Source organism: Canis aureus, chromosome 31 (assembly GCF_053574225.1).
Source record: "Canis aureus isolate CA01 chromosome 31, VMU_Caureus_v.1.0, whole genome shotgun sequence".
Classification (NCBI taxonomy): domain Eukaryota; kingdom Metazoa; phylum Chordata; class Mammalia; order Carnivora; family Canidae; genus Canis; species Canis aureus.
In genome coordinates, this window is record NC_135641.1 from 16,182,139 (window position 1) to 16,207,480 (window position 25,342).

Here is a 25,342-nt window from a genome sequence, read left to right on the forward strand (position 1 = left end):
GGGGCGCGGGGCGGGGCGCGGGGCGGGCGGGCCAATGAGCGCGCGGGGCGGGCCGGCGGGGGCGGGCGGGGCGGGGCCGGCGGCGGGGCGCGGGGCGCGGGGCGCGGGCGCACGCTGGACACCCGGTCGCGCGCGGCCGAGTGGCGGAGGCGCCCGCTGCAGTCGCCGCATCTCCGAGGTAAGAGGCCGCCGGCCGGGCCGGGTCGGGTCGGGTCGGGGCACCGGGCGCCGCGCCCCCGCCCCCGCCCCCGCCCCCGCCCCCGCCGCCCGCAGCGCCTGCCACCTGCGCCCGCCGAGCCCCTCCGGCGGCGGCCCCGCGCGTCCGTGCGCCCCAGCCCTGGGCTTCCCGCTGCGCGCCGGTGCTCCGGGGACCGCGTCGAGGCCGCGGGTCTGGGGCGCGGAGGGCGCTGCAGAGGACGGGGGGTCAACAGACGGGCCCTGAGGCTGTGGCCTTGCTCGGCGTCGGTGCTCCACGCGGGTGGAGCCACACGGGGCCGGGGGCCGGTGGCTGCCGCCCGCCGGACGCGGGGAACCAGGGCTTAGAGGGTCCTGCAGCGCCGCCTCCGGGAGCCCCAGGGCCGCACAAAGGGCCGGGAACGAGGGGGACCCTTGGGCACAGACTCCGTCGCCCCTTGGGGTCCCAAGGCCCCCAGCCCACTGTTTGCGTCACCATCATCACTGCAGGTGAGGCTGTCAGACCTGCAGCCTGCAAATCCAGAAGCCTCCGGAGGGGTGTCTGTTCCCTCTCACACGTGAGTGTGGAACGCGGTCACGACTGGTAGCTTCCTTCGCGCCCCCCGGGGGGAGCCGGGCCCCAGCTACCCAAATGTAGCCCCGAAATGAGGTGGCAAGAATATCCATTCCTGCTGCCCTGGTCTCGGGCATTTTGATAGGCGTTTTGTGCCTCTGATCATCAGACACCTTTTAGGGTAAGCTGGCTATGCTGTCATCGGTCTGCACGTTTATTGGTTAATTCAGCCAGCGTTTATTGGATGCCGGCAGGGTCTCTGGGGGACGATGAAAACAGGACCCGGTTCCCACTTCACACTCCCCACACCCAGCCCTCAGGGAGGACCCACTGTGGGGGGCTCTGCACAGCCCAGGGCAGCCCCTCGCCCCTAGGTGGGATGGGATCCTGAGTGCATGGGCCTCTGGGATGGAGTGCTGCGGAGAGCAAGCTTGGCACAGGCAGGAAACGGGGGAGGGGCAGGGAGCAGCCGGCTCCGACCGTGGTTAAACTGGATTCCATGACCCCTTCTCTGGTACCAGCCACTGCTCCCATCACATGGTCGGCATCACAGGGCTCCGTGAGGGGTGATGGGGGGAGGGGTGCTGCTGAATTCCCTGGGAGCATCTGCAGAAAGCTGTGGCTCACAGAGAGGTGTGCACTTCCCTGGGGAGAGGCCAGCCGGCCCAGAGAGGTGCCCTGCTATGACACGCCTGTCCACGCGTGCCACGTGCGTGTGTGGGCAGCCGGTGCAATGGGGATCAGGGGAGGCCAGGCCAGCTGTGGTCTCACCTTCCTGGCGTCTTTTGGCTCATCGTCCAGAGTGCTTTCGAGTCACAGTAAATCATGGTCGTAGCTACACACAGGCTGTGCATCCTCAGGGCGGAAAATGTGCAAGTCACAGGAGAATCACAGAAAGAAATTGAAATCGTTCATCCTGCTTGAGGTTTGAGGGAAGGCTTTTAGCAGCCAGACCGTCCTCAGGGCAGCAGAACGCTCCCGGCAGGGGCGGCTGAGAATTAAAAGCTTCCTCTGGGAGAGGCCAGCTGCCTGCGAGCCAGGCCTATTTATAGTGGCTGATGTTGCTGGCGAGGCAGGGGAGCGTGTACAAGATGCCGTCTGGGGACCTCGGCCGGGAGGCTTGGGCGCCTCCGCTGAGGGCCAAGTGCACCTGAGCCCTCCGACCCTGGACCTGCGGACGCTGGCTCTGGGCGGACGGAGCTGGCCCCAGGTCCTGCCACTGAAGCAGCAGGTGCACTGGGGAGGAGGGGGGGTCAGATGTGGTGTCAGAACCCGCATCATCCCGCTCAGCAGCCAGCCCTCTTCCCAGGGGCCCCCCGCCCCGCACCTGAAAGTCAGTCCGGGAATGGCTGTGATTTGCCCCAGGAGGGAGGGAGAGGGGACCCTCCAGGAATCCTGGGGTGAAGGGCAGCTCCACATAGGGCCTGGCTTGCCGATCCCAGGTCTCATCTGATCTGGGGAGTCAGGCTGGCTCCCGACCAACCCAGCGAGGGCACATGGTGGCCGCTCGGTTGTCAGTGGCAATGTCACGTCCAAACGCAGGACCTTCTTTGGTGAAGAGTCAAAAGTCTGACAGAGTGTGAGAACACAACCACTCGAAGCCTCCTCCCCGCCTCCTGCAGAGCTGTGCTCCTCTCCTTCACAGGCGGGCCTGAGGGCCTGCCCTCCAAGGAGCATGCTCACCCCGACTTTTTCTTTTAATTAGCTTTATGGCAGGCAGGCAGGCTCTTAACTTTCCTCAAGCCGAGACATTAAAACCACCTGGAGCCTTTTCTGCTCCTCCTCCCGTGATTCGGTTCACCCACTGTCCCTGCATTGTCCCTAGATTGTCCCTAGCGCATCTGGGTGACTTTCTGCCCTCGGCCACGCTTCCCCAGATCCCATCCGTTCACACTGTGTGATTGCGTGTCTGCCGAGCACCGGCCAGGTGTCAGGGGAGCAGAGGCAGCCTCCACTTGGGAAGCTCTCCCTGCAGTGGGGATGCCGCTCAGCAGCCAGCCTCCTCCGGGGACCCCGCATGGCCTCACACACCCCAGTGTCCCATCTGCACCTGGGAGGGGTCAGCCGGGTGGGTGGGGTGTGGGTGTGGCCCCTGAATCTGACCCAAGCTGGCTCCCCAGACCCTGTGGCTTCCAAAAAAGCCACCTTCTTACCAGCCCAGGTGGACACACGGCACGTGCCTCACGGTTCTCGCTGCTGTCCGCCTTCCGACCCTCAGCCCTGCTCTGGGCGTCTAATGCTGGACAGACAGCCCCAAACCAGGGTAAGACAGCGACCACGTTGGCTTTGCTTATGGTCTCCATCTGCTGGCCGGGCAGGGCCACCTGAGGCTACCCTGCTCGCTCACATCTGGACACAGTGGTCTCCCTGTGCCAGGACAGAACCCAGGGGGTGGTCTCCCCATCCCGGGGCTGTGCCCCCTGGTGCAGGCAGCTAGGGAAATGCCCCCAATTCATGGGTGGGAGACGGTTTCTGGGTGCTTCTGAGAGCCCGTTGTGGCTGCCCCTGTGCCCCCAGCCCCGTGCCCCTGGGCCACCCTGCCCCCTGCACCCTCCTGCTCTGAGACTCTGTCCTCCCGCTGCTGCAGGTGCCTGGGGCAGGTGCCAGCGCCCCAACTGCCAGGTGCCTGCCCCGGGGCCTCTCCCGCCCCCTCCCGGAGGCATCCCTGCAGGAAGTGCCATCCAGGGTCCCGCCTGTCTCTCTAGAGTCACTGTCTCTTCCTTACTGACCTGGAGGGTCCTCCCCACATTCTGGAGACAAGCCGATGTCCACCAGGCAGGACAGGTCTCGACCCCCCCCCCCCCCCCCCCCCCGGCTCACCGACTCTCTCCCCTTCCATGAGCAGGAGTTCTTGATCTCCAGAACTATCTCCTTTGAGGACAGGGATTTCTGAGTCTTGTGTGTTCCGAGGAGTGGCTCCGTGGCCTTTCCTGCTTCAGTCTGTGACGCCCATGTCCCCGCACTTCCATGGCCTTCAGCTCTTCACCGTTTATTGAAAACACGCTCGTCCCATTTTCCTGCAGGGCCACCTGGTCACGCCTGTGCCCATGCAGGCTTCCCGTCCCGTCCCTGCGCCAGGGGATGCCACCCTTGTTCCCGAAGGTTCCCGGCCAGTCTCAGTGCCTGCGGACCGACCTTGTTCTTGTGTCAAGGTCACCGTGTGTCCACAGCGCTTCACCTAGGTACCCAGGCGTGAACATTGTCAGAGTGCATATCTGGGTTCAGTTAAACCTGCAGTTGACTTTAGGGACAAGTGGCCACCTTTCTAGATTTAGATTCCAACCCGTGTTTGTAAGGTCATCACTTAGATCTTCTGTTTCTTTCAATAATAGTTTCCTATGTTGATGGTCTTGTGCATCTTTTATGGGATTTATGTGTCTTCATGATATTTTAAATAGTTATTTTCTAAATACTTCGTATCGTCTGTCTTTGCTGCTCCGTGGGCGTGAGGCTGACCCCATGTGCTGACTGTGTGTCCGAACATCACTAAACCCACCGGCTGACCTAACAACCCAAGGGCTTCCTTGCAGTGTGGGGTGCACGACCCTAGAAATTGCAGCTCACGAGGTTTTTCTTCTCTGACCAGTTTCCTATCTTTCTTTCCTTTTCTTGTCTCATTATGCATATTCGCTCCAGCTTGAAAAGAAAGATTCAGTATTTTGTTCATCTTAAGTGTGATGATGTTTTAGTTTTTTGTGGGTGATCCTCTTTGTCAAATTAAGGGTTTTCCCCCCTTGTCCTGATTTGCTAACAATTTGTACGATGACTAGATGCTGAATCCATCAGATGCTCTGCCTGCAGGTGAGTGGACTGGGGTCCCCTGTGGCGCAGCTCCCCACCCCTATGCGGGGTGCGTAGGCTCAGCCCAGCAGCGGGCACTCCACGTGCACTGGGAGCCTCCCCTAAACCAGAGGCCCGTGTGCAGAGCGGCCACCTGAGTGGGCAGGTGTCATGTGGACATTCTCCCTGGGAGCCCGTCCTCAGGAATTGGCCCCCCTGGCCCCTGGGCTCTTGGTGTCCCCACCGCCGGCTCCTCTCCTCCACGCCTGTCATCGGTGAGGGACGCTCCTCCTTGCGTCTTGCTGGCCACACGAGTGCTCGGGAGCCACAAGCACCTAGAAATTTATCTTCTCAGTCCTGGGGCCAGAAGTCGGAGATCCAGGTTGTGGGGGGGGGGGTCATGCTCCCTCCCAAGGGTCCAGAGTGGGTCCTTCCCTCTTCTTCCAGCTCCTGGGGCCCCAGGGGCTCCTGGGCCTGTGGCTCTGCCATCATGTGGCCTCGTGTGTGTCTCTGCTCTTCCAGGAACACTTGTCATTGGATTCAGGGCCCCAGCTCATCGAGACCCCACCTGGAGAGCTTTACCTCCCTGGTATCTGCAAAGACGCTTTCTCTAAACAAGGTCACATCGCAGGTCCTGGGGGCTAGAATGTGGACTTGCCTTTTTCGGGGCTACCACTCGGCCCGTTACACTTGCCGCCTGCACGAGGAGCACCTGGGCGCCTGGGTTGCGCAGGCGCTGGGGGAGACACCTGGCCGGGTCCGGTGGGACGGGGCGGTGTGCAAGGGTGCCTGAGGGAGGGCTCAGAAGCTTCTCCCCATGTCCTCACCTCCTGCACGTGGTCACCTGTGTGGTCGTTGAGACCAGGTGTAGAGCGTGGATAATGTGGCACTTGTGTCCATCTTCATGCCGCAGACGTGAGCTGGAAGTCATTGGAGCTTTGAAGGAGAGCTCTCAGGGAAAGCGCGGCCCAGACCGTGAGCCATGGGGATTCCAGTAGGTTCTCGTAGGGGCTGCCCTGGGCTGGTCTGGGGGCTGGTCTGGGGGCCTGGTGGCCTGGGAACCAGGAGCAGTGCACCGAGCCCCCTGCTCCTCTGTCCTTGCTGGTGCCCCGGGCCCGCTGTGCTGTCCTTGGCTCCAAGGCCCTCTCCTGGGAGCAGGGGGCTTGCCATGGTGCCCCTCAAGCCGTGCACCCCACACCCTTCATTTCCTTTGATCCACCTGCAGACGTGTTCAGCCCCACACTCCTGGCTGGCAGAGTTCTCAGACCCCCTGTGAGACTGGGGCCCTACCTGAGAAGGTGCCCCCAAATCCCTGACCTCACGGTGACCAGAGAATTACCTCCTTTCAAGACCAAGGGGAGGGCAACCTAGGGGCCCTTGTGGGTGGGCGGGTGGGGGTTAAAGATGCCCCCAGCCCACCATGGCCTAGGCCTTCCTCAGTTTCCCTTACTGGAAAGGCTCCTGCCCCATGGGGCTGTCTTGGGAAGCGCACAAACTGCCCTCGGCCAGTCCTGACCCCTTGTGCTGGTCGCCCTTGTGCTGGTCACCCCAAGTATCCCCCAGCCGGGCAGCGGCTCCTCGGGTCCAAGGGGGGACCCCCACAGTGACCTCACTGCAGGACAGCACAGGACAGGCTCGAGGCCCCGGGACACTTGGGGTGCAGACAGGACGCCCGCTTGCTGCCCTGCTGTCCGGAGAGAACTCCTGTTTGCTCTCCCCAAACAAGGGGAGTTTGGGGGGTTTGGTTTTACTCCTCAGGCAGCTCCTTGGGCAGCCACAGCCCGGGGCCCTCAGGGCTGCCTGGCTTCAGGGCCTGGACATCACGGCCCCGGGGACCTGTCTGGCCAGTGGCCTCAGGCGATGGGCCCTAGGACCCGAGCGGGGTCCTGCTCACTCAGCTCAGGTCACGCCAGCTCTTGTACTGGGACTTCGACATGGGGGCAGGGATCTCGGGGCCGCGTTCTGCGGACAGTGGGATTCCGGACTGTCCTGGTGTCTCGGGAGTGCGCGGCTCAGAAAGGCCGCTTTGTCTGCCCCTGGAAGGCTCTCACCGCCTGGAACGGCCCTCAGCTGGGACGAGTGGTCATTCACATCGAGTGTCCAAGGCAGCCACGGAGTGGGGACCACGTTGATAAAAAGTGTGAACAATTGCCAAAGGGCCGTGTTGTGTTCAAGTGCACTCAGACATAGAGCCGAGGACGTGGGCTTGGGGGTCATCCCGGGGTCCCCACAGGGTCTGCGGACAGGTGAATCGAGGACGCGGGCGTGGGGGGTCCTACTGGGGACTCAGGGTGGCCTTTGCTCCCATTAGGGGAAGCACTGAGGGTGACACAGCTCTCGACCCTGAGGCTGGGGCCTGAGCTTCCAGAGGGCCCCTGGACCCTGGCGGAAGGCAGTGGAGCAGGGAGGTAAGCCACATGGAACGTTCTGGAGCGCGCCATCCCGGGAGGCTTGCTGCCCGCACCCACCTGCATCCCATACTGCGGCCATGGGGCCTCGAGAGGCGGGGAGGCACAGTCCCCTCTGGTCCTTTCCCCTCCGTGTGCACATGTGGCTCGTTGTCCCTGGCTGGCGGCAGGCCGGGCCTCCTTGTGGGCACCCTCCGCTCGCTCCGTGGGCAGGTGTGCTCCCGGCTGCCCGCGAGCTGGAGCTGGAGCCAGCTGGATGCATCCACGGGAATGCTTGCGTTTCTGGGGCCCTCAGGGTTTCTTGCCCAGAAACAGGATCTGTCAGGACCTGGGGCCTGGGAAATGTCTAGGGGCTGCAGCACCCACGGCTTCCCCTGGACCAGGCCCAGGTGTGAGGACTCAGAGGACGTGGGGCGGGTGGTTCCCATGGGAGTGAAGATCAGGGACGCTGAGCAGGAACACAGGGAGGGCCGGGTGGCTTCCGGAAGCTTCCCTCTGATGCTCCTGCCCCCAGAAGCCCTTTCCCCCTGCAGGGCCTGTGGTGTCTGCAGGGACCCAGAGCCTGTTTCTCAAAAAAAATTTTTTTAAAGATTTTTATTTATTTATTCACAGAGACACAGAGAGAATGAGAGGCAGAGACACAGGCAGAGGGAGAAGCAGGCTCCATGCAGGGAGCCTGGCATGGGACTTGATCCAGGGTCCCCAGGATCACACCCTGGGCTGCAGGTGGCACTAAACCACTGCAACCAGGGCTGCCCCAGAGCCTGTTTCTCAATCCAGCTGGCAACACCGTGTGTCCCACCCCCAGACCCCAGGGTACCCAGAGGGGTTGGCACTTTGCCTTCAGTGGAAGAGGTTAACACAAGAAGCCAAGATGAGATCTCGCCTGGGGGGAGGTGGGCGCTGCCGGGGGCGCCGAGCGGTGGCAGTGTCTCCAGGAGCTTGGAGGGGAGCAGGCCCGTGGGCTTTGGGGTCACTGTCCCCCCATTCAGGTGGGAGGCTGCATGGGTGCCAAGGACACCACTGCCCACCCGGTTAGCTGAGAACGTTTTGTCTCTTTGGGTTCGCAGTGAACCCTGGGATCCAGGTGCTGCAGTTGCAGGATGTTTTCTGGGGAGACTGGTTCTCCGCATTCGCCTGTTGTCTCCGAGGTGTGGACTTACACCGCCCTGTGAGCAGACGTCCCAGGCTGCTGGGGTGTGATGGGGCGGGCCTGGCCCCCCTCGGGGATACGGCTTCCAGTGTCAGGAGGTCTGCAGCTGCAGGCTCAGGCCGGAGCCCTGGGGGCCTCAGAGTGGGGCCAGAGGCAGGTGGGCAGGGAGGAGGGGCCAGAGGTTCCCAGCGAGGAGGGGCCCAGGAGGGCCCAGGGGGCGATGGAGCCAGCGGCATGTGGCGTGCTGGGGCCTGGGGTGACCTCTGTGTCCCTATGGCCGGTCCAGGCTCCCAGACATGTGCATCCTGCCAGCCCCCACCTTGCCCCACTCTGCTTGTCATCCCTGGGCCCCCATCCAGTGGGAGTACAGCTTGTCACCGAATACCTGGCCCCACTGACCGCGCACACCTGCCCCTGCTCACTGCGCACACCTGGCCCTTGCTCACCGCACACACCAGGCCCCGCTCACCGCGCACACCCGGGCCTGTTGCAGGCACATCACTAACAGGGATTTCCTGTGCTCCTGGCCAGAGCTCTGTGTGCCGATGCCCATATGGAAACTGACAGTGGCTTGTCAGGGTCTGTCCTGTGTCACCTTTTCTCTAAGTTTTGCTTCACGAAGTCAAGGCTCAAGGAGGTTGCCAGAGTTATTCTGAAACGGAAGCCAGTTCATTTTGGATATTGGGCCCTTTGGCGTGGTAGTTGTTTGGAGCATTGGTGCTCCTGCGGGATCTGAGAAACAGCCTTCTGGTGGTGGGATAGTCCCTAAGTCTGGTGGACCCTTGGGGTCAGGCCTGCAGGCAGGGGCTGCCCTCGGGCTCCTCCCACTCTGGTCTGTAATTCCACCTTGGCAGGGCCTCTCCAAGCCCTTCTTTGAAAATGCAAATCCAGTAACACAGTCTGCACCACACAGTGCTTTATCAGTCCCCTGCGGCTGGCCCCACGGGTCCCTCCCTCTGCTCTCCCCCCGGGACCCCTGAGGCCAGCAGTGGAGGGGGCCCAAGGGAGCTCAGCTGGCCCGTGTGGGCCTGATGCCGCAATGCTCGGTGCACTTGGCAGGGGCATCCCTTGGCCTCTGGCAGCCTCTACACGCCCAGGATCCCAGCTCTGGCTCACCTCCTCCTCCCTCTCAGTCCCCGCAATTGATACATGTCTAAACAGTCTGGGGTCTTTTTGGGAAAGCAGATGAGTGAGGCCAAGGAGAGAGACTCTAGGGATTCACAGGGAGTGGGGGGTTGGGCCCGGGGAACTCCTCATGCTGAGGGGGCGCACAGGGCATTGGGACCACCCAGTCTGGCCAGCCAGAGAGCCCTGAACACACCTGGGCACACCTGATGGGCCTCCACCCCCCCCCCCCCATGCAGGCTGGGCTCTCCTGGGGATGCAGGGCAGGGGAGAGTGGGGGGGGGCGCGGGGGGGGGTGGGGGGGTGGCAGGGAGTCCCGCGCCTCCCAGGAAGGCCTTCTTACGTGGGGGCGTCATCTCTGGGCAGCACCATGGCCCAGTCAGCCTCTGCTGGAGACCTCAGGCTTTTTAAAATGAATTTTACCGTTATTACCTCATCTTAGAAACAGCACAGGGATTTATCAAAGGACAGGAAGGAGTGCCCGGGATGTGAGCCCTCCCACCTTAGCCCAGCAAGCTCCTGTTTCAGACAAAGAAATGGTGTCACTGATAATACTGGAAGCGACGGTGTCACCTGGCCTGTGTTCTGAGTCCCCGTGAGGGCGGGCGCTCCCTGTCCCCAGGTGGGTGGGAGCCCTGAGGGTCCGACCCATGTCTCCACCATCGTCCTGCCGCTGGAGCTCCGTGGACACGGGTCCTGGTCCTGCGGCTATACTTCAGCCCCCTGGGGATGCAGGGACGGCTGGGGGCTGTTGCCTTTGAGGACATCAGGTGGCGTTGAGCTGACCTGGCTCTGCTGACCGTCTCCGTCCGTACGGCCGCCCCCAGCCCGGGTGCTGTGCCCTGGCCTCCTCTGGGCAAGCTGGTGCGGGGAACTCAGGTGGGCAGCGGTGGGGGGAGCGGGGGGCGCCACCACCTGTGGGCTCTGCTGTCCAAGCTGCATTCCCCTCCTGCTGAGCCCCCGAGGCCTGGACGGCCACCCACAGCTCCTCTGGGACGGCCGCACACCCCTGAGGGGCTCAGGCATCCCCAGCTCCTGCCTGGGCCAGCAGCTGTGACACAGCGACGGGGCGGGCAAGCCCCTGTGGTCCGCAGGGACCCACCAGCTTGGGGACCAGGTGCCCCACAAAGGCAGAGACCCACGGACAGGTGGCAGCCGGCTCTGCCGAGCTCCTGACAGCAGGGACCCTATGGTGGCCTCCCTGACATGGGTCGTCCCCCCGCCCCCCCCCGGGCCCCTGGGTGCTAGGTCGCCAGGCTCAGCTGTGAGTCCCCCTCCCATCGCGGGAAGGCTGTCGTTCTGGGGAGGACACGGTGGCACGGTGGCGGGCAGGAGGGTGGCGCCCATTCTGATGTGTGTGGCCCCTCGGGGGCCCGGTGACCCTTCTCCGCTCCCCCCCCAGCAACATGGCTGACAGTAAGGCCAAGTCCGCCAAGGCCGCCAACAAGACGCCCCCCAAGTCCCCAGGAGACCCTGCAAAGGACAGGGCAGCCAAGAGGCTGTCGCTGGAGACGGAAGGTGCCCCCGAGGGGGCGGCGGCCACGGCCCCGGAGCTCAGCGCCCTGGAGGAGGCCTTCCGGCGGTTTGCTGTGCACGGGGACACCAGGGCCACCGGGAAGGAGATGCACGGCAAGAACTGGTCGAAACTGTGTAAGGACTGCCAGGTCATCGACGGGAAGAACGTGACTGTCACCGACGTGGACATCGTCTTCAGCAAAATCAAGTAAGTCCCGGCCAGGCCTCACCTCTGGGGCCCCTCCCTGCTCGGGATGGGATGTCGGGGTGCCTTGGGTGGGGGCCCGGCCCGTGGGCCGCTGCACTGGCCGTGGGGCGAGACCAGGTCCCTCGGGTGGGTGGGCAGGCGGGCAGCGCGGCCCTGGGTGAGCGCGGTGAACGTTGACGACAGAACCGCTGGCATCGGTGCATCCAGCCTGGACTCGGTGACAGCTTCCTCCTGGATGCAGGGGTGTCAGGCATCGTTACCCGCCCCCCCCATTCCGCTGGGGGCCCTCCGGCCCAAGGCCCTCCTCCTGCCTTGCAAATGCCATGACCAGGCCTGCGAAAAGCAGCGGTGCCCCCGAGGCTACCTGGTGTCCACTGCTTGTTGGCTGTTGTTGGAAAGTAGCTTTCAGCTTATTAGCGACACGTGTTCGTCTGGGTCACAGTGTGCCGTCACCTGGGCATCTTCCATGTGAGGACTATGTGTCCTCCCTGCTCATGACTGGGCCCCCCATGCATTTGGCCATGAACAGTGTCTTCCGTCTGCATCTGCAGCGACTGGGCCTCCCTGTCACCAGACACTGATGTGTGTGTCCATCCCAGGGAGGTCTCCCTGACTTCCCGGGCTGACCACTGGCACCCGTGCCCACGACCTGAGGCCTCAAGGGCAGCTGTCACCATCAGGCCCTGTGGGGCAACACGGCAACCCTCTCCAGGGACAGGAGGCTGTTCGGGGCGGGGCGGGGGGTGGGGCGCCCACAGGCAGCCCCAGGAAGCCAACTGTTAGGAGCCAGCACAGAGCACTCACCAGGCAGAGGGGACATGGCCTTTCTGGTCCCAGGGGAACCAGTCAGAATTTACAGTCCAGGGTCCCTGAGGCACCAGAGCCCTGGGGTTGGGGATTCCCAAGGCCCAGGGTCAGAGGGAAAGGGAAAGGGAAAGGGCCAGAGTGTGGGTGGGGGAGGAGGTGAAGAGGGGGTACAGGTGGGGAGGAGGCGGTGAAGGGGGTGCAGGTGGGGAGGAGGAGGAGAAGGCGGTGCAGGTGGGGAGGAGGAGGTGAAGGTGGGTGCAGGTGGGGAGGAGGAGAAGATGGGTGCAGGTAGGGAGGAGAAGGTGAAGGGGGTGAAGGTGGGGAGGTGAAGGGGGTACAGGTGGGGAGGAGGAGGTGAAGGGGGGAGGAGGAGGTGAAGGGGGTACAGGTAGGGAGAAGGTAAAAAAGGAGGGTGCAGCTAGGGAGGAGGTGAAGCTCCGTGGTTGGTACGAGGCCCCAGGCAGTGACTTCCTCACCAGGACCTGGCTGCCCCCCCCCCGGGAGCCCAGGGAAGGGGTTCTCCCGGGGGACACCCAGAACCTCGAGGCCCGCCATCAGGCCTGGCTGTGCCTGCTGCTCCCTCTGACCCCTGTATTGTCTGTGGGGCAGGGCCTGCAGAGGGCAGGTAGGCTGACCCCGGGGTACCTCATCAGCCCCCGCTGTGCCCGGGCACCAGTCCCCAAATCCGGGGACTGCCCAGCAGACTGACCACCCCTCTGACTAGGCATTCTGTGGTGGCATTGGGGCCCGGGTGTCCAGTCGGGTGTGTCTCCTTATGCCCCCCACTGTGGAGGCTGAGGACACAGCCTGTGGATGAATCAGCCCCCCACCCCGTCCCCGGCTGGGCACTCAGGGCCCTCCATGCATCGTGGGCCTGTTTCCATGTGGGGTCCAGCTGTGTGGAGCTTCGCGTGTGGGTGAGCCCCGCCCATCCCACCGCCCCACAGAGGCCCAGCCAGCTGGACCCCCACGCACCTGGGACGTGGGTTCCTAACCTTTTGCCACGCCTTGGGGTTTCCTCTAGTTCCTCCTGGGCCACAGGCTGACCCTGGAGAGAAAGAGCTGTGCGCTGCTCAGCCAAGTCCGCCTGTCCCCAGGGTCAAGTCCGCCTGTCCCCAGGGTCACTCCCACAGAGCAGGGACCATGGGTTGGGGAGTCTGGGGGGCGTGGCCTCATGACCAAGGACATTCCCAGGAGGGGCGAGCCAGGGAGGTGGTGCCCATAGGGGAGGGGGCCGGGTGGGGGCTGCATCTTGTCCTCTCCCGTGTGTCTGTGAGGCCCGCGGAGCCTGCCTCCCCCACTGCCCCGGGACGCCCGCCTGGCAGCCTGCAGGGGTCCCTCCACTTGCTGTCCCTCTGGCCCTGGACTGTGGAGATGCTCTCAGCAGCAGGGACTGGGCTCCGGCGTGGGGTCCTCAGCGGAAGGGCTTCAGAGGCTCTCTGGCGCCGCAGCCTCCGCCGGGTGGTCTGACCTGCTCTCCCTGCTCAGAAATGCCAGGCGGTCTGCGGTGTGGCTCCCGGGGACGGTCCAGGGTGGTCTCAGACAGGTGCAGCTGTGCTGGCCGACCCCCAGACGTCAGGACGTGTCTGCGGCACAGAGCTTTCACGGAGCGCGAGCTCCCACACGCCAACAGGAGCCCCGAGGAGGCCCCACAGGGTCTCCCCACGCCCTTTCCTGGGGTGTCCTCCAGGTCCTGAGCATTGGGCCTTGGGACACCATGTGCACCCAGGAGACATGGACAGACCGGGAGCGGGAGAACCATGCTGACTGCCATGGCCACTGGGGAAGGAGGCAGGAGGCGCCACTGGCTCCCATACCCCCGGCGCCAGCACACACGTTGAACCGCCGGGGACAGGAGACTGGGGCTCTTCTGTGGCCGTCTGTTCCTGCCACTTAAACTGCCTCCGAGCTGCTGCATGTGGGCTTTTGCACACATATGCACACACGTGCACCGTTGCATGCAGGTGCACTCGCAGGTCGAACTCAGGCTCTCCACACCCTAGGTGGTGGGGAGGTGGCTCATTCCAAGGGCAGGTGCCCCAGACAGGCCCGGAGACCCTGTGTGCAGGAGGCACGGGCAGCCCACCAGCCAGGGAGGAATGGGGGTCCTTCTGCCCACCTGTGGTGCACTGGCGTCACTCATGTGGGCCCCAGGAGGGGAGCCCCATCTGGTTGCAGTCCCTGTCCTGGGAGCGGGGCGGACAGTGCTCACTTATAGGCTGAGGCAGGGACTGTCTGGTGAGGGGGCAGTGGTGCCCTCAGCCCGGCATGGGGTCATGGTCACAACAGTCACACTAAGCTGCGCTGGCCCCAAGGGCACCTACCAGGGAGCAGGCACAGGGCCCTTGCCTGGGTAGGCTTGCGGGGCACCTTGGAGGGTGTGGTGGGGGCCCCTGCCCTTGTCCCTGGAAGGGTCATGGGGTCCCCCGTCCGGAGACCCCAAGGAGCCTGTTAAAAGTTGTTTTCATTTGGCCTTGTCAGGGGGGTGGTGGCAGGCACATGCGCCAAGGGGTCTTGGGCAGTTCCTCCAAGCGGCGGTCACGGCAGGAGCGCCCGTGCCTCGTGGGAGCCACGGCGTGGAAGGCGTGGAAGCTCCGAGGCGCTGACTGGTGGAGAGGCGCCCGCTCTCTGTTTGCGGGCGGTTGCCATGGCTCCGCGGGCGGTGGCGCCAGCCCGGGTATCTGCGGGCTTTGTTTAGGTCCTGTTGCCACGGCAGCGCTTGTTTGTTTTGATGTTACTATGTGTTAAATTTTAAACAAATTTCTTGCAGCTCCACACCAGGTCTTGATTGAACACTATTGTTACAGAGACAAAGGCTCCTGCACCCTCCCAACCCGAGGAGCCGACGGGGCAGTCTGAAATATTAATTAGTCCAGACTTGGGTGCACAGTAGGAATGTCACCCTGAAAGCCCTATTTGGGGAGCCCAGGATGACGGCCCGTCCTGCCTGCGTGCTTGTGCTCAGGTCAGGCACAGGTGGAGAGGCCAGGCCCGAGGGTGCAGAGGGCGGCGGGCGTCTCCGTCAGCCTCGCGTGTTTCCTGGGTGCCCTGTGTTCGCAGTGAGGGGCTGTTTCCCACCTGGGCGGGTGCCGCCGACTGAGCAGGTTAGGAAGCAGCGGGCTGGCGGGGCTCCCTGCGGCCTGTGGGCCACCAACCTGCTCCGTTCTTGCCACATGCCCCGTGGCCCCGGCCAGGGCATGGCGGGAACGGTCTCAGGCAGGGAGCTGGAATGGCAAACACTCGCCACCATGTCCAGTGCCTGGGGCGGGGGATCCCCCAGGACACCATGGGGGTTGGCGCCCGCAGGAGGGGCGGGTGGAGCCCTGATGGGCCTGGGGGCTCCTCGCTCCAGGCTGCGTGGGATTCAGGGTCAGCAGTGGTGGGCAGGTGACAGGCAGCACAGAGCCTCTGCGGCCAGGGTCAAGGCCGCACAGCACAGGAACCAGGTTGTTCCTGGCCTGCTGGCTCCTCGCCAGGTTGATGTGGGCACGGGGTCCCATGCACGATGGCCTTTTAAGAGGATGACCTTTGCCAAACACCCAGAAATGGTTTCGGTGACCTCCACGTTATCCGTCCCCACAGCCCACCCCATGCCATAGCCAGGATGGCAGTTAGGGGTGGCGGGGGGCGCCCAGGTCAGGGGCAGCATCGCAGCCGTCAGTGGCAGAGGGGAGCCGTGGGCGGGAGCCGGGGCAGGTGTGACCGCAGTAGGTGGTCCTCCTGGGGCACAGCATGCAGTCGGAGCCGCTCCAGGTCACGTCCACAGCGAGGTTCCCAGGGGCCCCTTCTTCCCACGGAGCCTCACCAGGGCCCTAAGTGGCCCCTCAACGCCCCACTTCCTGCCTGCACTGGTGTCCTGGCTGGCCAGATGGCTGTCTGGACAGGTCATCCAGGGCCCTGGCTTGGAGGGTCAGGGGAGCCAGGGAAAGCCAGCAACTTCCAGCCAGGGGTGGCAAGTTATCTGATGAGCCAGGACGCCGGCACCACCTCTGAGAGAGGGGCTCCCGGGAGTGCCATCGAACCCGATGCTCGGAGGTGCTGGTGAGGAGTGTGCGGTTCTCACACATAAATCTGTCTCTGGAGGGCTGTGCTGGTCCTTGCCTGGCTCCTTGATGTCCCTGGGTGACCTCTGGCACTGGCAGGGTCCAGCCCCCTGCCCGCCCACAGTTAGGTTAGAGGCCTGGGGGACACAGGGCTTGGGAAGCAAAGTGAAACCCCAGCTCACAGGGCCTTGTGTGACCAGTGACCCCCTCACTGCAGGGCCGGCCCAGCCTGGAGCTGGGGAGAGAGGGGATTCATTGTGGGGACACCCTCCAGTTCTGTGAACTCTGGAGAACAGGCTCACTCTGTGTCCAGAGAGCGGTGTAATGTGATCAGTGTCTCTGGGGAAGAGACAGGCATTGTCATTCTAGAACTTGCTGGGGACAACTCTCTGCAGCAGGGCGCCGGGTCCCCTGGGGCGAACTCCTTGCTGGGCAGTCACGGTGGGGACACTTGGGGACACCCAGCCCAGCCAGGTGGAGCGGGCAAGTCAGCCTGAGGCCTGTGTGTCCACCAGATCTGAATGTGGCCTCTGGCAGGAGTCCCCATCAGCCATCCCCCCACCCCCAGCCCAAGTGACTCACACTGGTGGCGCCTGGTGCCGCGGTGCCCAGAGAGGGCTGCGTGCTCCGGCAGCCAGTCACTGGGCTGGCCGTCAGGCCTGGCATCCACACGCTGCCTGGGCAGGGCGTGAAGAGGAGACAGGAGTGCCTTTGATGGCTGGAGACAAACAAACAGGGCCTCGCTGGGTGGCAAGGCACGCAGGGTTCTCCGTGTGGGGCCGCTGTTGTGGGGACTGTGCTGCTCCAGGGGTTCTGCTCGGAGGCTGCACGGGGGTCAAAGCTGATTGCTTCGGGAGCAGGACCCACTGCCCACCACTGGATTTGGGGAAGCCCTGTGTCCACCAGGTCACCAGCCCCTGCGGTGTGGTTGGGACCAGTGCCACAGGATGGACTGGGGGGAGAGGGGGCTGTGCTCAGCATCCAGGCTGGCTTCAGACACACACATAAGGCGCCCTGGAGCCCCCGTGTGTTCTGTCCGTCCCTTCGCTGCTGAAGGACACTTGGCTCGTAGTTCACGTGGGGCTCCAGTCTGTTTCTCCCATAGAGCCCAGGTGCGGGGAGCAGGAGCCCTAACTGCCACCTGCCTGAGTGGACACCGGGTCTGAGCGCCCTGCTGCCCACGCCCTCTCAAGTGCTCGTGTGAGCACTTTAGTCCCACCAGGTGTCCCGTGGGTGTGCACTGGGCCCTCACCATGGGCCAGGTGGGCTCAGGGTTTGCTGTCGAGTCTTCTGGAGACGCCGTTTGGTTCAGGGTTTCTACTCAAGTGTTTGACGTTCGGTTGTTCCTATGGTTGAGTTTGAAGGGTTGTCCATTTCAGCTGTCTGTACGTGTTCCCTCCCCGCCTGCAGCTGGTTGTGGGACCCTCATAACCGCGTCTTCTGAAGGGCGTGGTTTTTAAAATTTTGGTGAATTCCAATTTCTTTTCTTTTCTCTTATGGACTATTTTGGTGCCATTTCTAAGAAATCATTGCCTCACCCGAGGTCACAAAGATTTTGTTAGAACTCTTCCCGAAGTTTATACTTTTAGGATTTATGATTAATCTAGGGCTGGGGTTTAATTTCTGTATGCACTGCAAGGCGTAGCTCAGAGCTGGGTCGCCGGCTGTCCCCACACCATCTGTTGAGAAGACGTCTCTCTCTGCTGGACCGCCTTTGCGCAAAGCCTTGTGCGGGTTTGTCCCCATGGCTGTGAGGTTATCAGATCCTCAGCCTGTTCTTGGCTTCGTAGGCCCTCTGCTTACGGGCATGGACAGCTGCCTGCGGGGTGCTGCAGAGTGCTGCGGGGTGTCCCACTCAGGATCCTGCTCCCATAGCTGTCCTTGTGCAGCGGCGAATGCCTCCACAGGACCTGGTTCTAGAACACTGACGGTTTGCCAAATGGATTAGCAGGGGGTGAGCCAGGCGGAATGGCAAAAATGGTGTTGAGCTAAAATGATAAAAGATGCAGCCAGTTCAGAACCTTCTGGAATCTCATGAACGGCCTGTGGTAGGCAGCACACAGCTCTCATGGTGTCCTTCAAGGGGGGGCAGTGTCCAGCTGGGGGTGGTGGGGGGTCCAGGAGGTGGGGGGATGCAGGCCCTGGGCTCATTTTACTGGGTGTACTGAGGAGGCAGCCGCCCCTGGTGATAAGAGGGATGTTGGGCTGCGGTGACCCCAGGCCAGACCCAGCCTCTGTGCTTCTTGCCCTGACTTTCCCTCCTGCTTGGAGTGGACGCCATATACGCCCCATTTTAGAAGCAGACAACAGCTTTGTTTTAATGTCCAGTTGTTCATAAAGGATGTGGTTCCTTTAAGCTTTTTTTCCAAGACAATTTATATTTGCTGCCGTCGCCCATAGCGACCGACTGTTGGGCATAAACAGTGCACAGCAGGGCGGGGGAGGGGCATAGTCTGTATTTTAATGTTACACCCGATTTCTGCTGTGGGAGCGAGGCAAGGGTTCCCCGATGTCAGTGGGCCCCAGGGTGGGAGCAGGGTCCCCTGAGGTCAGCAGGTTCAAAGGGCACCCTGGGGGGGAGTGGCCCCGGCCAGCCCTGAGAGCTCTCTCCCTCAGAGGGAAGTCCTGCCGGACCATCACGTTCGAGCAGTTCAAGGAGGCGCTTGAAGAGCTCTCCAAGAAGCGATTCAAAGATAAGAGCAGCGAGGAAGCCGTCCGCGAGGTGCACAAGCTCATCGAGGGCAAGGCCCCCATCATCTCAGGGGTGACGGTGAGCATGGCTGGCAGGGACTCCCCAGGGAAGTGTGGCTCCTGGGGCCTGGGGTCAGTCAGCAGGAGGCCCCTGAGGCTCATGGGGGCACCCCACTCTCTCCTCTTGCAGAAAGCCATCTCGTCGCCCACTGTATCTCGACTCACAGACACGACCAAGTTCACGGGCTCCCACAAGGAACGCTTCGACCCATCGGGCAAGGGCAAGGGCAAGGCAGGCCGCGTGGACCTGGTGGATGAGTCAGGCTACGTGCCGGGCTACAAGCACGCAGGCACCTATGACCAGAAGGTGCAGGGGGGCAAGTAGGCAGCCTGGTGGCCCCTCTTGCCAAGGCCCGCACCACCTCACACTTCATTACATTCCTGTGCTCCTTGGTCACAACTCAAGACTCCAGGGTCCGGGTGGCTGTGGGGGCAGCACCCGGGCCTCCTCCTGCCCGGGGGCCGGCGTGCTTCTCTCTGACCCCCAGGTAGGGCTCCTGAACTCACTGACCTTTTATAACACACCTGCCTCGTCCAGTGCCGGCCACCAACATATGGCCTTTTCCAAAGTGTCTCCCAGGACCAGACCACACTAGCCACCTAGCTTATAGGCCAGAGGGCCACCGTAAAGGAGCTGGTGGGCCACAGGGGTGAGTGGGACAGACCCTGTCAGAGGTGGTGCCAACCTCCTGACCTCTAGGCCCATCCTAGGAGCCTCGAGGGCAACATGAGCTAACGCACTAACCAGCAGCACCAAGAAAACCAAGCGAGAGCCAAACAGGACACTGTGCAGGTGTGAGGAGGTGGGATTCGTATGTGCCCGCATGCGCACACATGCTCACGCACGTGCTTGCTCACACACACACACACCTGCACATACGTCATGTAACCAGAGGCTGGTGAGCAGGGGAGGAAGATGAGCCAGTGAAAGGTCTTCAGTGGCTAAAGGAACACGGTTTGAAGTGCGAAGCCTGAAGATTTCCAAATGGAACCTGAGGACAGTTCACTTCATTGTGCTTTTCTAAGAAGAAATAAGCAATGTGTTTATTCTGAGAATGGGTCTGGGAACATTGGGAATTCCATTTCTGCCCCTTCCTTTCCTGCTGTCTATGTCCCAGGTCAGGACACAGTCACTTGGCTGGCATGACCAGGCGTCCTCTGCCCCAGGCCCTGTCCTGCCCCTGGGGCCTTAGGGCTGTACGCCCACGTGGCGGATCCCTCTGTGCTAGCACATGGCACAAACCTTAGTGGTTCGCTCTCTGCGGTGAGGTGTCCCTGACCTCTCCCAAGCCCTACGCGGGCAGAGAACCACACACCAACCAGGCCTGGGAGGGGCTCTGAGGCCTGCAGCATTGGCTAGCATTTGGTTTCTCCGTGAGGCTGGTCAGGGGACAGAGCATTGGGGCCCCTGTCACAGTGGCCCCACAGGAACACGTCCCTTTGCTTAAGTGCAGCCAATCCTGGAGAGTGACTGGTGGGGCTGTGTGGTCCTGGCACTGGTCCTGGGAAAAGCCCTCAGCAGCCTCAGGGAAATGCTTCCTGGAGCCCATCCACACTGCCACTGTTAGGTGTCCAGGCAGCAGCTGATTGGGGGCACCCCCTTCCTGGGTATGGCCTGGCCTGCAGCACAGGCGGCAGAAATAAAGACTAGTACCACAGTGGCACGTGCACCTGCGTCCCTGAGCCCAAAGGGCACTCTGGCTGTTGCTGGAGCTGGGGACAGTCCCTGGTCTGCGCAGAGGGGCTCAGGACCTGCACTCCCATCCAGCATGGTCCCTGTGAAAGGACAGCATCTCCACCAAGCTCCTCACTCACAGGCTTCCTCTCACCCCCAGCAGGGCCTCGACCCATGGGCGGTTGGCAGTGGCTTCGCCAGCAGCTTCCTTCTAAGGATCTAGAACTTCGAAGTGCATTAAAACAGAAGAAATGATGGGTCACAGGCTTTGAGTTACTTCTAAGACACAATTTCTGAGCTGCCTACCCTCCATTCCATGGCAGGGAAGGCAGGAAAATAGAGGACCTAGTGCTGGGGGGGGAGAAGCAGGCAGGACACAGGGAGGACCCCCACCCTGTGCCCCTCCACCCTTTCCCAGGCTTGACCCCTGTGAAGACCCAGCGGCGAGAGGAGAGTGTGGAAATGTGTCTGAATTCAACATGTGTTTCTCGACAACAAGCGGATCACAAGGCAGAAAGCTGTTTCCAGAACCCAAAAGCTTCTCCTCATGGTCATGGAATGGGCCTCCCCTCCAGACCCGGGTGAGGCACCCTGCTGGGGAGCGCCAACCACCAGAGGCAGTGGGGCTGCTGCTCCTGCCCATCAACAGCGGTGTCCTTGCAGCACAGATGCCAGGATCCAGCAACACCCCGACCCCACAGTGCGTGCCTGGTGAGCAGAGGGTGGGGGTCCCTGTGCCACTGCCTGTAGAGGGAATGGATGCCCCCTGGCCCAGAGTCCGCCTCGCCCCCCAGAAGTCTGTTCCCTGTCCCAGAGGGGGTCTCCAGGAAAAACAGCCTCCCCGGGACCACCCTGGGAGACTGGGATCTAAACAGCTGCCTGCCCCTGGAGACTCTGCCACAGCACCCTCCCCAGAGGAGGAGGAGGAGAGGAGCCCCTGTTCCACCACAAGGCACCAGTGCAGCAGCCCAGCAGAGCCAGGGGAGCCCAGCTGCTCGACAGCAGACCATCAGCGGACTTCTGATGAATGTTTCCAAATGCGTTCCTGACTCTTCTAACAGCACCTTCCCTTTGGGCTCAAATAAGAACCAAGTGAACACAGCTGGTCCCCCTTGGTGGCCCGCCCTGCCCCACAGCACAAGGTCCGCTTGGCCACAGAGGCACTGTGGTCCCCACCGCTTCCCCTCCTGTCCCAACCCGAGGCCTCCTCAGATGGCATCCTCTTCCCCAAAGCCTGGGAGACGCACCTCCCCTCTGTCAGGAAGGAGGGAGAGGTAGCAAAGACTTGGTCATGAGGCTTCTGTGGTCACCATTCTGTCAGTTTAAAATCATCTGCTCCATCTATCCATGCACCCGTGTGCAGCCCTTGCAAACAAAACAGGTGCTTGGGCTGCACTGCACGGAGACACGCACGCATGTTCCTCCGTCAGGGTCTGCATAAGTGAGAACACACAGGCCGGGTGTGTGTCTGTGCCGCATGTTTTTATGCAATGCCAATTAGCTTCTACTAACCGTGGTTAACTAGAAACCCAACGTCTATCTGTGAATAAACGAGACTGCACAGCATGGAGGAGACAGGACACATTGTCAGGGAGGGCAGGGCTGACGGTGTCTGAGCGTCAGGAGGGAACTGGAGGAGCGCGCTCCACAGGATCACACCAGAATACTTATTTATTTCTACTTAAATGACAGGATAGGCAACTAGGCAGTGGTCAGTAACACAGTTAGCTTTACCAAAATGAAGTTCAAATCACTTTAAGTTTAGAATGCTGTAGCAAAAGATACGTATTTATACTGGAGTATTTTTTCACCTCTCACATTCTCAGTCCTAAGTTTGAGACCGATGGAAATCGGACCAGATGTGAGAAGCCAGGGGGTGGGGACATGGAGACGGCTTGCTGGCACCACTTCCTGTCTGTGCCACTCTGTCTCCACATCCCTGTGGTCACAGCTCAGCCCAGGCCATGGGTGTCCCTCTGGCCGCTGGTGGACCGGGACCGTGGCAGTGGGCAGAGTCTCCTGCCCCCACCCCAGGCTGCTTCTGTGCTCAGGCACTGTCTGTGGCTGCTTCAGCGCCGCATCAAGTGGTGGGGAAGAAACCTAAAATGTTCACCATCTGCCCCTTTATGGGGAGCGTGTGCGGGCCTGCCCTGGGGGCCCAGCCCAGTTCCCCTCTCCTGCAGCCTGCACCACATGGGGCACCCTGTCGTCACCTGTTCCGTGCAGGCCAGGTTGACAATTCAGCTGTACTGTGAAGTTACCAATAGGCTAGAATGTCCTTAAAACACCTACCCTCAGTAGCTCCCCACCACTGATTTACTACTGAACACTTGGTGGAACTGGGCGGGTCAGGGTGTGGCCCTTGTCCAAGGGCATGCGGAGGGCACGGCCCCAGGCAGGGCCGGCCAGTGGTCACCCTGACCTTTGAGATGCTTTCGCTCTCCCTTTTGACTCTTGAAAAACCAAACCAAGCCAAACAACAAAGGAAACCCGCACAACTTAAAAGAAAACTTGAAAGGGATCGTATACTACTAGTTTGTACTAAGTTTTTTTCAGGAAAGGGAAATAAATTTATATATATATGCAATATATTTTTACACTGTTTTGTTACCATTAGGGAGTTCTGAGTGTATCACTTTATCAGTGTGATGGTGACGTAGCGTCGACGTCTTGGGTGTTCTGACTCAGAAAGGCACATCTGTGGGCATCTAAGAGCCGTGCTCACCAGGAACGTCTATGGGTACAGGGTGGCCCTCCTCTCCATCCCCAGAGCGTGAGGCACGGTGTCACCTGTCAGACCTGCTATCAAGGCCTGGCTTGCAAACCTTTAGTGAAACAGCTCATGTCTGTCTGCATATTTCTCCTCCTGTGTTTGCTGTTGTTAACATTGTGTGTCAAATTGGTAAAGTGATAAATAAAGGTGTTGAAATGTGGATCGGTTACCCTCAAGGTGTGCGATTTTTAGCATCAATCACACACACAGGCCCTGGGAGGGGCTGAGAGAGGGACTAGAGCCACAGCCCGGGCAACCAGGTGAGATGTAATCTAGCCAGTGCAGCCCCAGGGCAGGTCAGACCCAGGAGGCTGGACCTAGAATTACGCATAAACATAGCGGCCCCAAAGGCAGGAATGAGGTCCTCACATGAGCTCCAATCTGACCTCCCACACAAGCAAAATAGTTCTCAAAAATGAATATAAAGGCATTTTAAGACCCCACGGGGAATTTCCACCAGCAGACATTAAAAGAAATTCTCAGTGCAGAAGGAACATGACCACAGATGGAACATTTGGAGGGAAGTCGTGTAAAGAGTAAACAGTAAATACAGATAAACAGTGTAGATAAGAGCTTTCTCTGGCAATAAAAAAGATTTCATTGAACAGTGGAAGTGGAAGGGGTACACAGGGAAGTGCAGGCTCGTGGCTCCTGGACACGAGGGAAGAGCAGAGGTCCTGACCCAAAGGGCACCAGTCACAGATGAAATAGAATGACGCAGATCTACGGATCATGGCTGCTGATCCGGCAAGAGAAGGGCAAAAACGATCGAGGGATGTTTAAAAGCCAAATATGTCTGTAATCTCAGCTGAAGATGGGACAGAGGAAGTGAGCGAAAACATGTGACCGAGCAGCAGACACTGGCCAGGGGGGCAGGGCAGCCCCCCAGGGAGCAGGGGAGGATGCTGGAACGGGACCTCCAGAGTAGGACGCAGACCAAGCCTCGCCAGCCCCACAGGAGCCTGCAGCTGGCCCCAGTGTCCCACCCGCCCCGTCACACAGGGCTGCTCCATCACACAGTTTCCCCCCCCACCCCACCCCCACCCCCCCCCGCCATGTCCTGGGCTCAAGAGCTAAGGCAGAGCCTGATGTGGGCAGCAGCTGGCCACCCTCTCTCACCTGCATCCACTTTTCTCAATGGTAAAGTCTTGTTAAGGGACAATTGCCCCCCCTCTGCCACAGGGACACAACTCCAAATGCTGAAGCCATCACAATGCCATTAAAAGACTGTAATACCAAGAAATTGGAAAATTAGGCAATCTGAACAAAATCCTAGAGATAGATCTTATGATTCCTCAGGAAGAAACAGAAAGCCTGCCCTGTCCTCTGACTTCAAAGTAACTAAGCAGAAACTCCCCCAGGCCTCGGTGGGGTGACACAATGAGATCTTTCTTACACAGAGTCCGGCCAGGGCCCAGGAGGGATCTGTCCAACAGGAGAGAAACAGGCCTGCTGGTCTGGGACAACGCCGGCAAGGCCACCAAGGGGAGGGAGGCCACCCCAGGGGCCTGGCAGCAGTTTGTCGTACTCACACCGGGTCTTACGGCCCCAAACTGGCTGTGGGGGGGGTGGTCACTGGAGGGAGCACACGGGTGCTCTGTGAGGACAGGCCCTGCCATACCCTTTAGCCATGGATCAAGCAGAACCATTAGCCCAACATCTCCCACAGAGAAAATCCCAGGCACCGCTGACATCCTCGGGTCTCCAGGGAGCAGAGAGCTTGCCCAAGCGCACTCTTCTCCTAGGGACAGGGGTGGCGCAAACCCTGAGGAGGACAGACTAGTTGCCGCCACTCGCACCTGCACGTGCTGCGTCAGAGGGGTCCTCGGGCCCAACTGTGCCTGTCACAGACTCGTCACCACACCCTGGGGCAGGTGACATCATCCTCATGCTCTACAGAGAGGAAGCAGACACCCATAGAGTTTGAATAATTCAAAATTAGACACTCGGTGCTATACCCACCACATAAAACCCTACACAAAATATTAACTGAATCCAATGGCACATTTGCAAAGGAAAGTTCACCATTACTACGCTGTGCTTAACTCAGAAGTTTAGGTTGTTTTAACAGAGGGAATCACTGTAATTAACCATACTAATGGATATGGGAGAAAAATCACCAGTCAGCTCCATGGCTACAGAATAAAGTGTCTGATAAAACTCATTCATTCATGATACGAACATAGCAAATTAACAACAGGAGGAGCTGCTTCAACCTGGAAAAGCTGTCTACAAAAGTGCCACTGATCACACACCCCCTAGAACGAGGACACTGAAAGCTCTGACAGAAAGTGCTGAAAACACGGACCAGACAGGCTTCCGTCCGAGCAGAGTGTCAACATGACCACTGCGGGTG

General features: G+C 61.0%; 2 protein-coding genes across 3 annotated transcripts in view; one reads left to right on the forward strand and one right to left on the reverse strand.

The window, feature by feature from the left end:
* The first annotated feature begins 79 nt into the window (after positions 1-79).
* On the forward strand, positions 80-23,146 carry TPPP (tubulin polymerization promoting protein). Of its 2 annotated transcripts, none has more exons than XM_077879681.1 (4): positions 80-178; positions 10,617-10,937; positions 18,404-18,557; positions 18,669-23,146. In XM_077879681.1, the coding sequence occupies exons 2-4, from the start codon at positions 10,621-10,623 to the stop codon at positions 18,861-18,863; spliced, it is 666 nt and encodes a 221-aa protein (XP_077735807.1). In that variant the 5' UTR covers positions 80-178; positions 10,617-10,620; the 3' UTR covers positions 18,864-23,146. The 2 variants fall into 2 exon arrangements, with proteins under 2 accessions (XP_077735807.1, XP_077735808.1); XM_077879682.1 differs by lacking the exon at positions 80-178 and adding an exon at positions 6,913-6,936.
* CEP72 (centrosomal protein 72) overlaps positions 9,653-25,342 on the reverse strand; it is a 52,906-nt gene continuing 37,216 nt past the window's right edge. Inside the window, exon 12 of the mRNA XM_077879678.1 lies at positions 9,653-17,775. Coding sequence (XP_077735804.1) covers positions 17,643-17,775 — 133 coding nt within the window. The 3' untranslated portion in view covers positions 9,653-17,642. The remainder of the gene's footprint in view (positions 17,776-25,342) is intronic.

What these genes read in the sequence shown, in the direction of transcription:
- TPPP (XM_077879681.1), top strand. Translation starts at nt 10,621, where the DNA reads ATGGCTGACAGTAAGGCCAAGTCCGCCAAGGCCGCCAACAAGACGCCC. An exon ending in ATCGTCTTCAGCAAAATCAA is followed by an intron (nt 10,938 to 18,403) that starts GTAAGTCCCGGC and finishes TCTCTCCCTCAG; the next exon opens with AGGGAAGTCCTGCCGGACCA. An exon ending in CCATCATCTCAGGGGTGACG is followed by an intron (nt 18,558 to 18,668) that starts GTGAGCATGGCT and finishes CTCCTCTTGCAG; the next exon opens with AAAGCCATCTCGTCGCCCAC.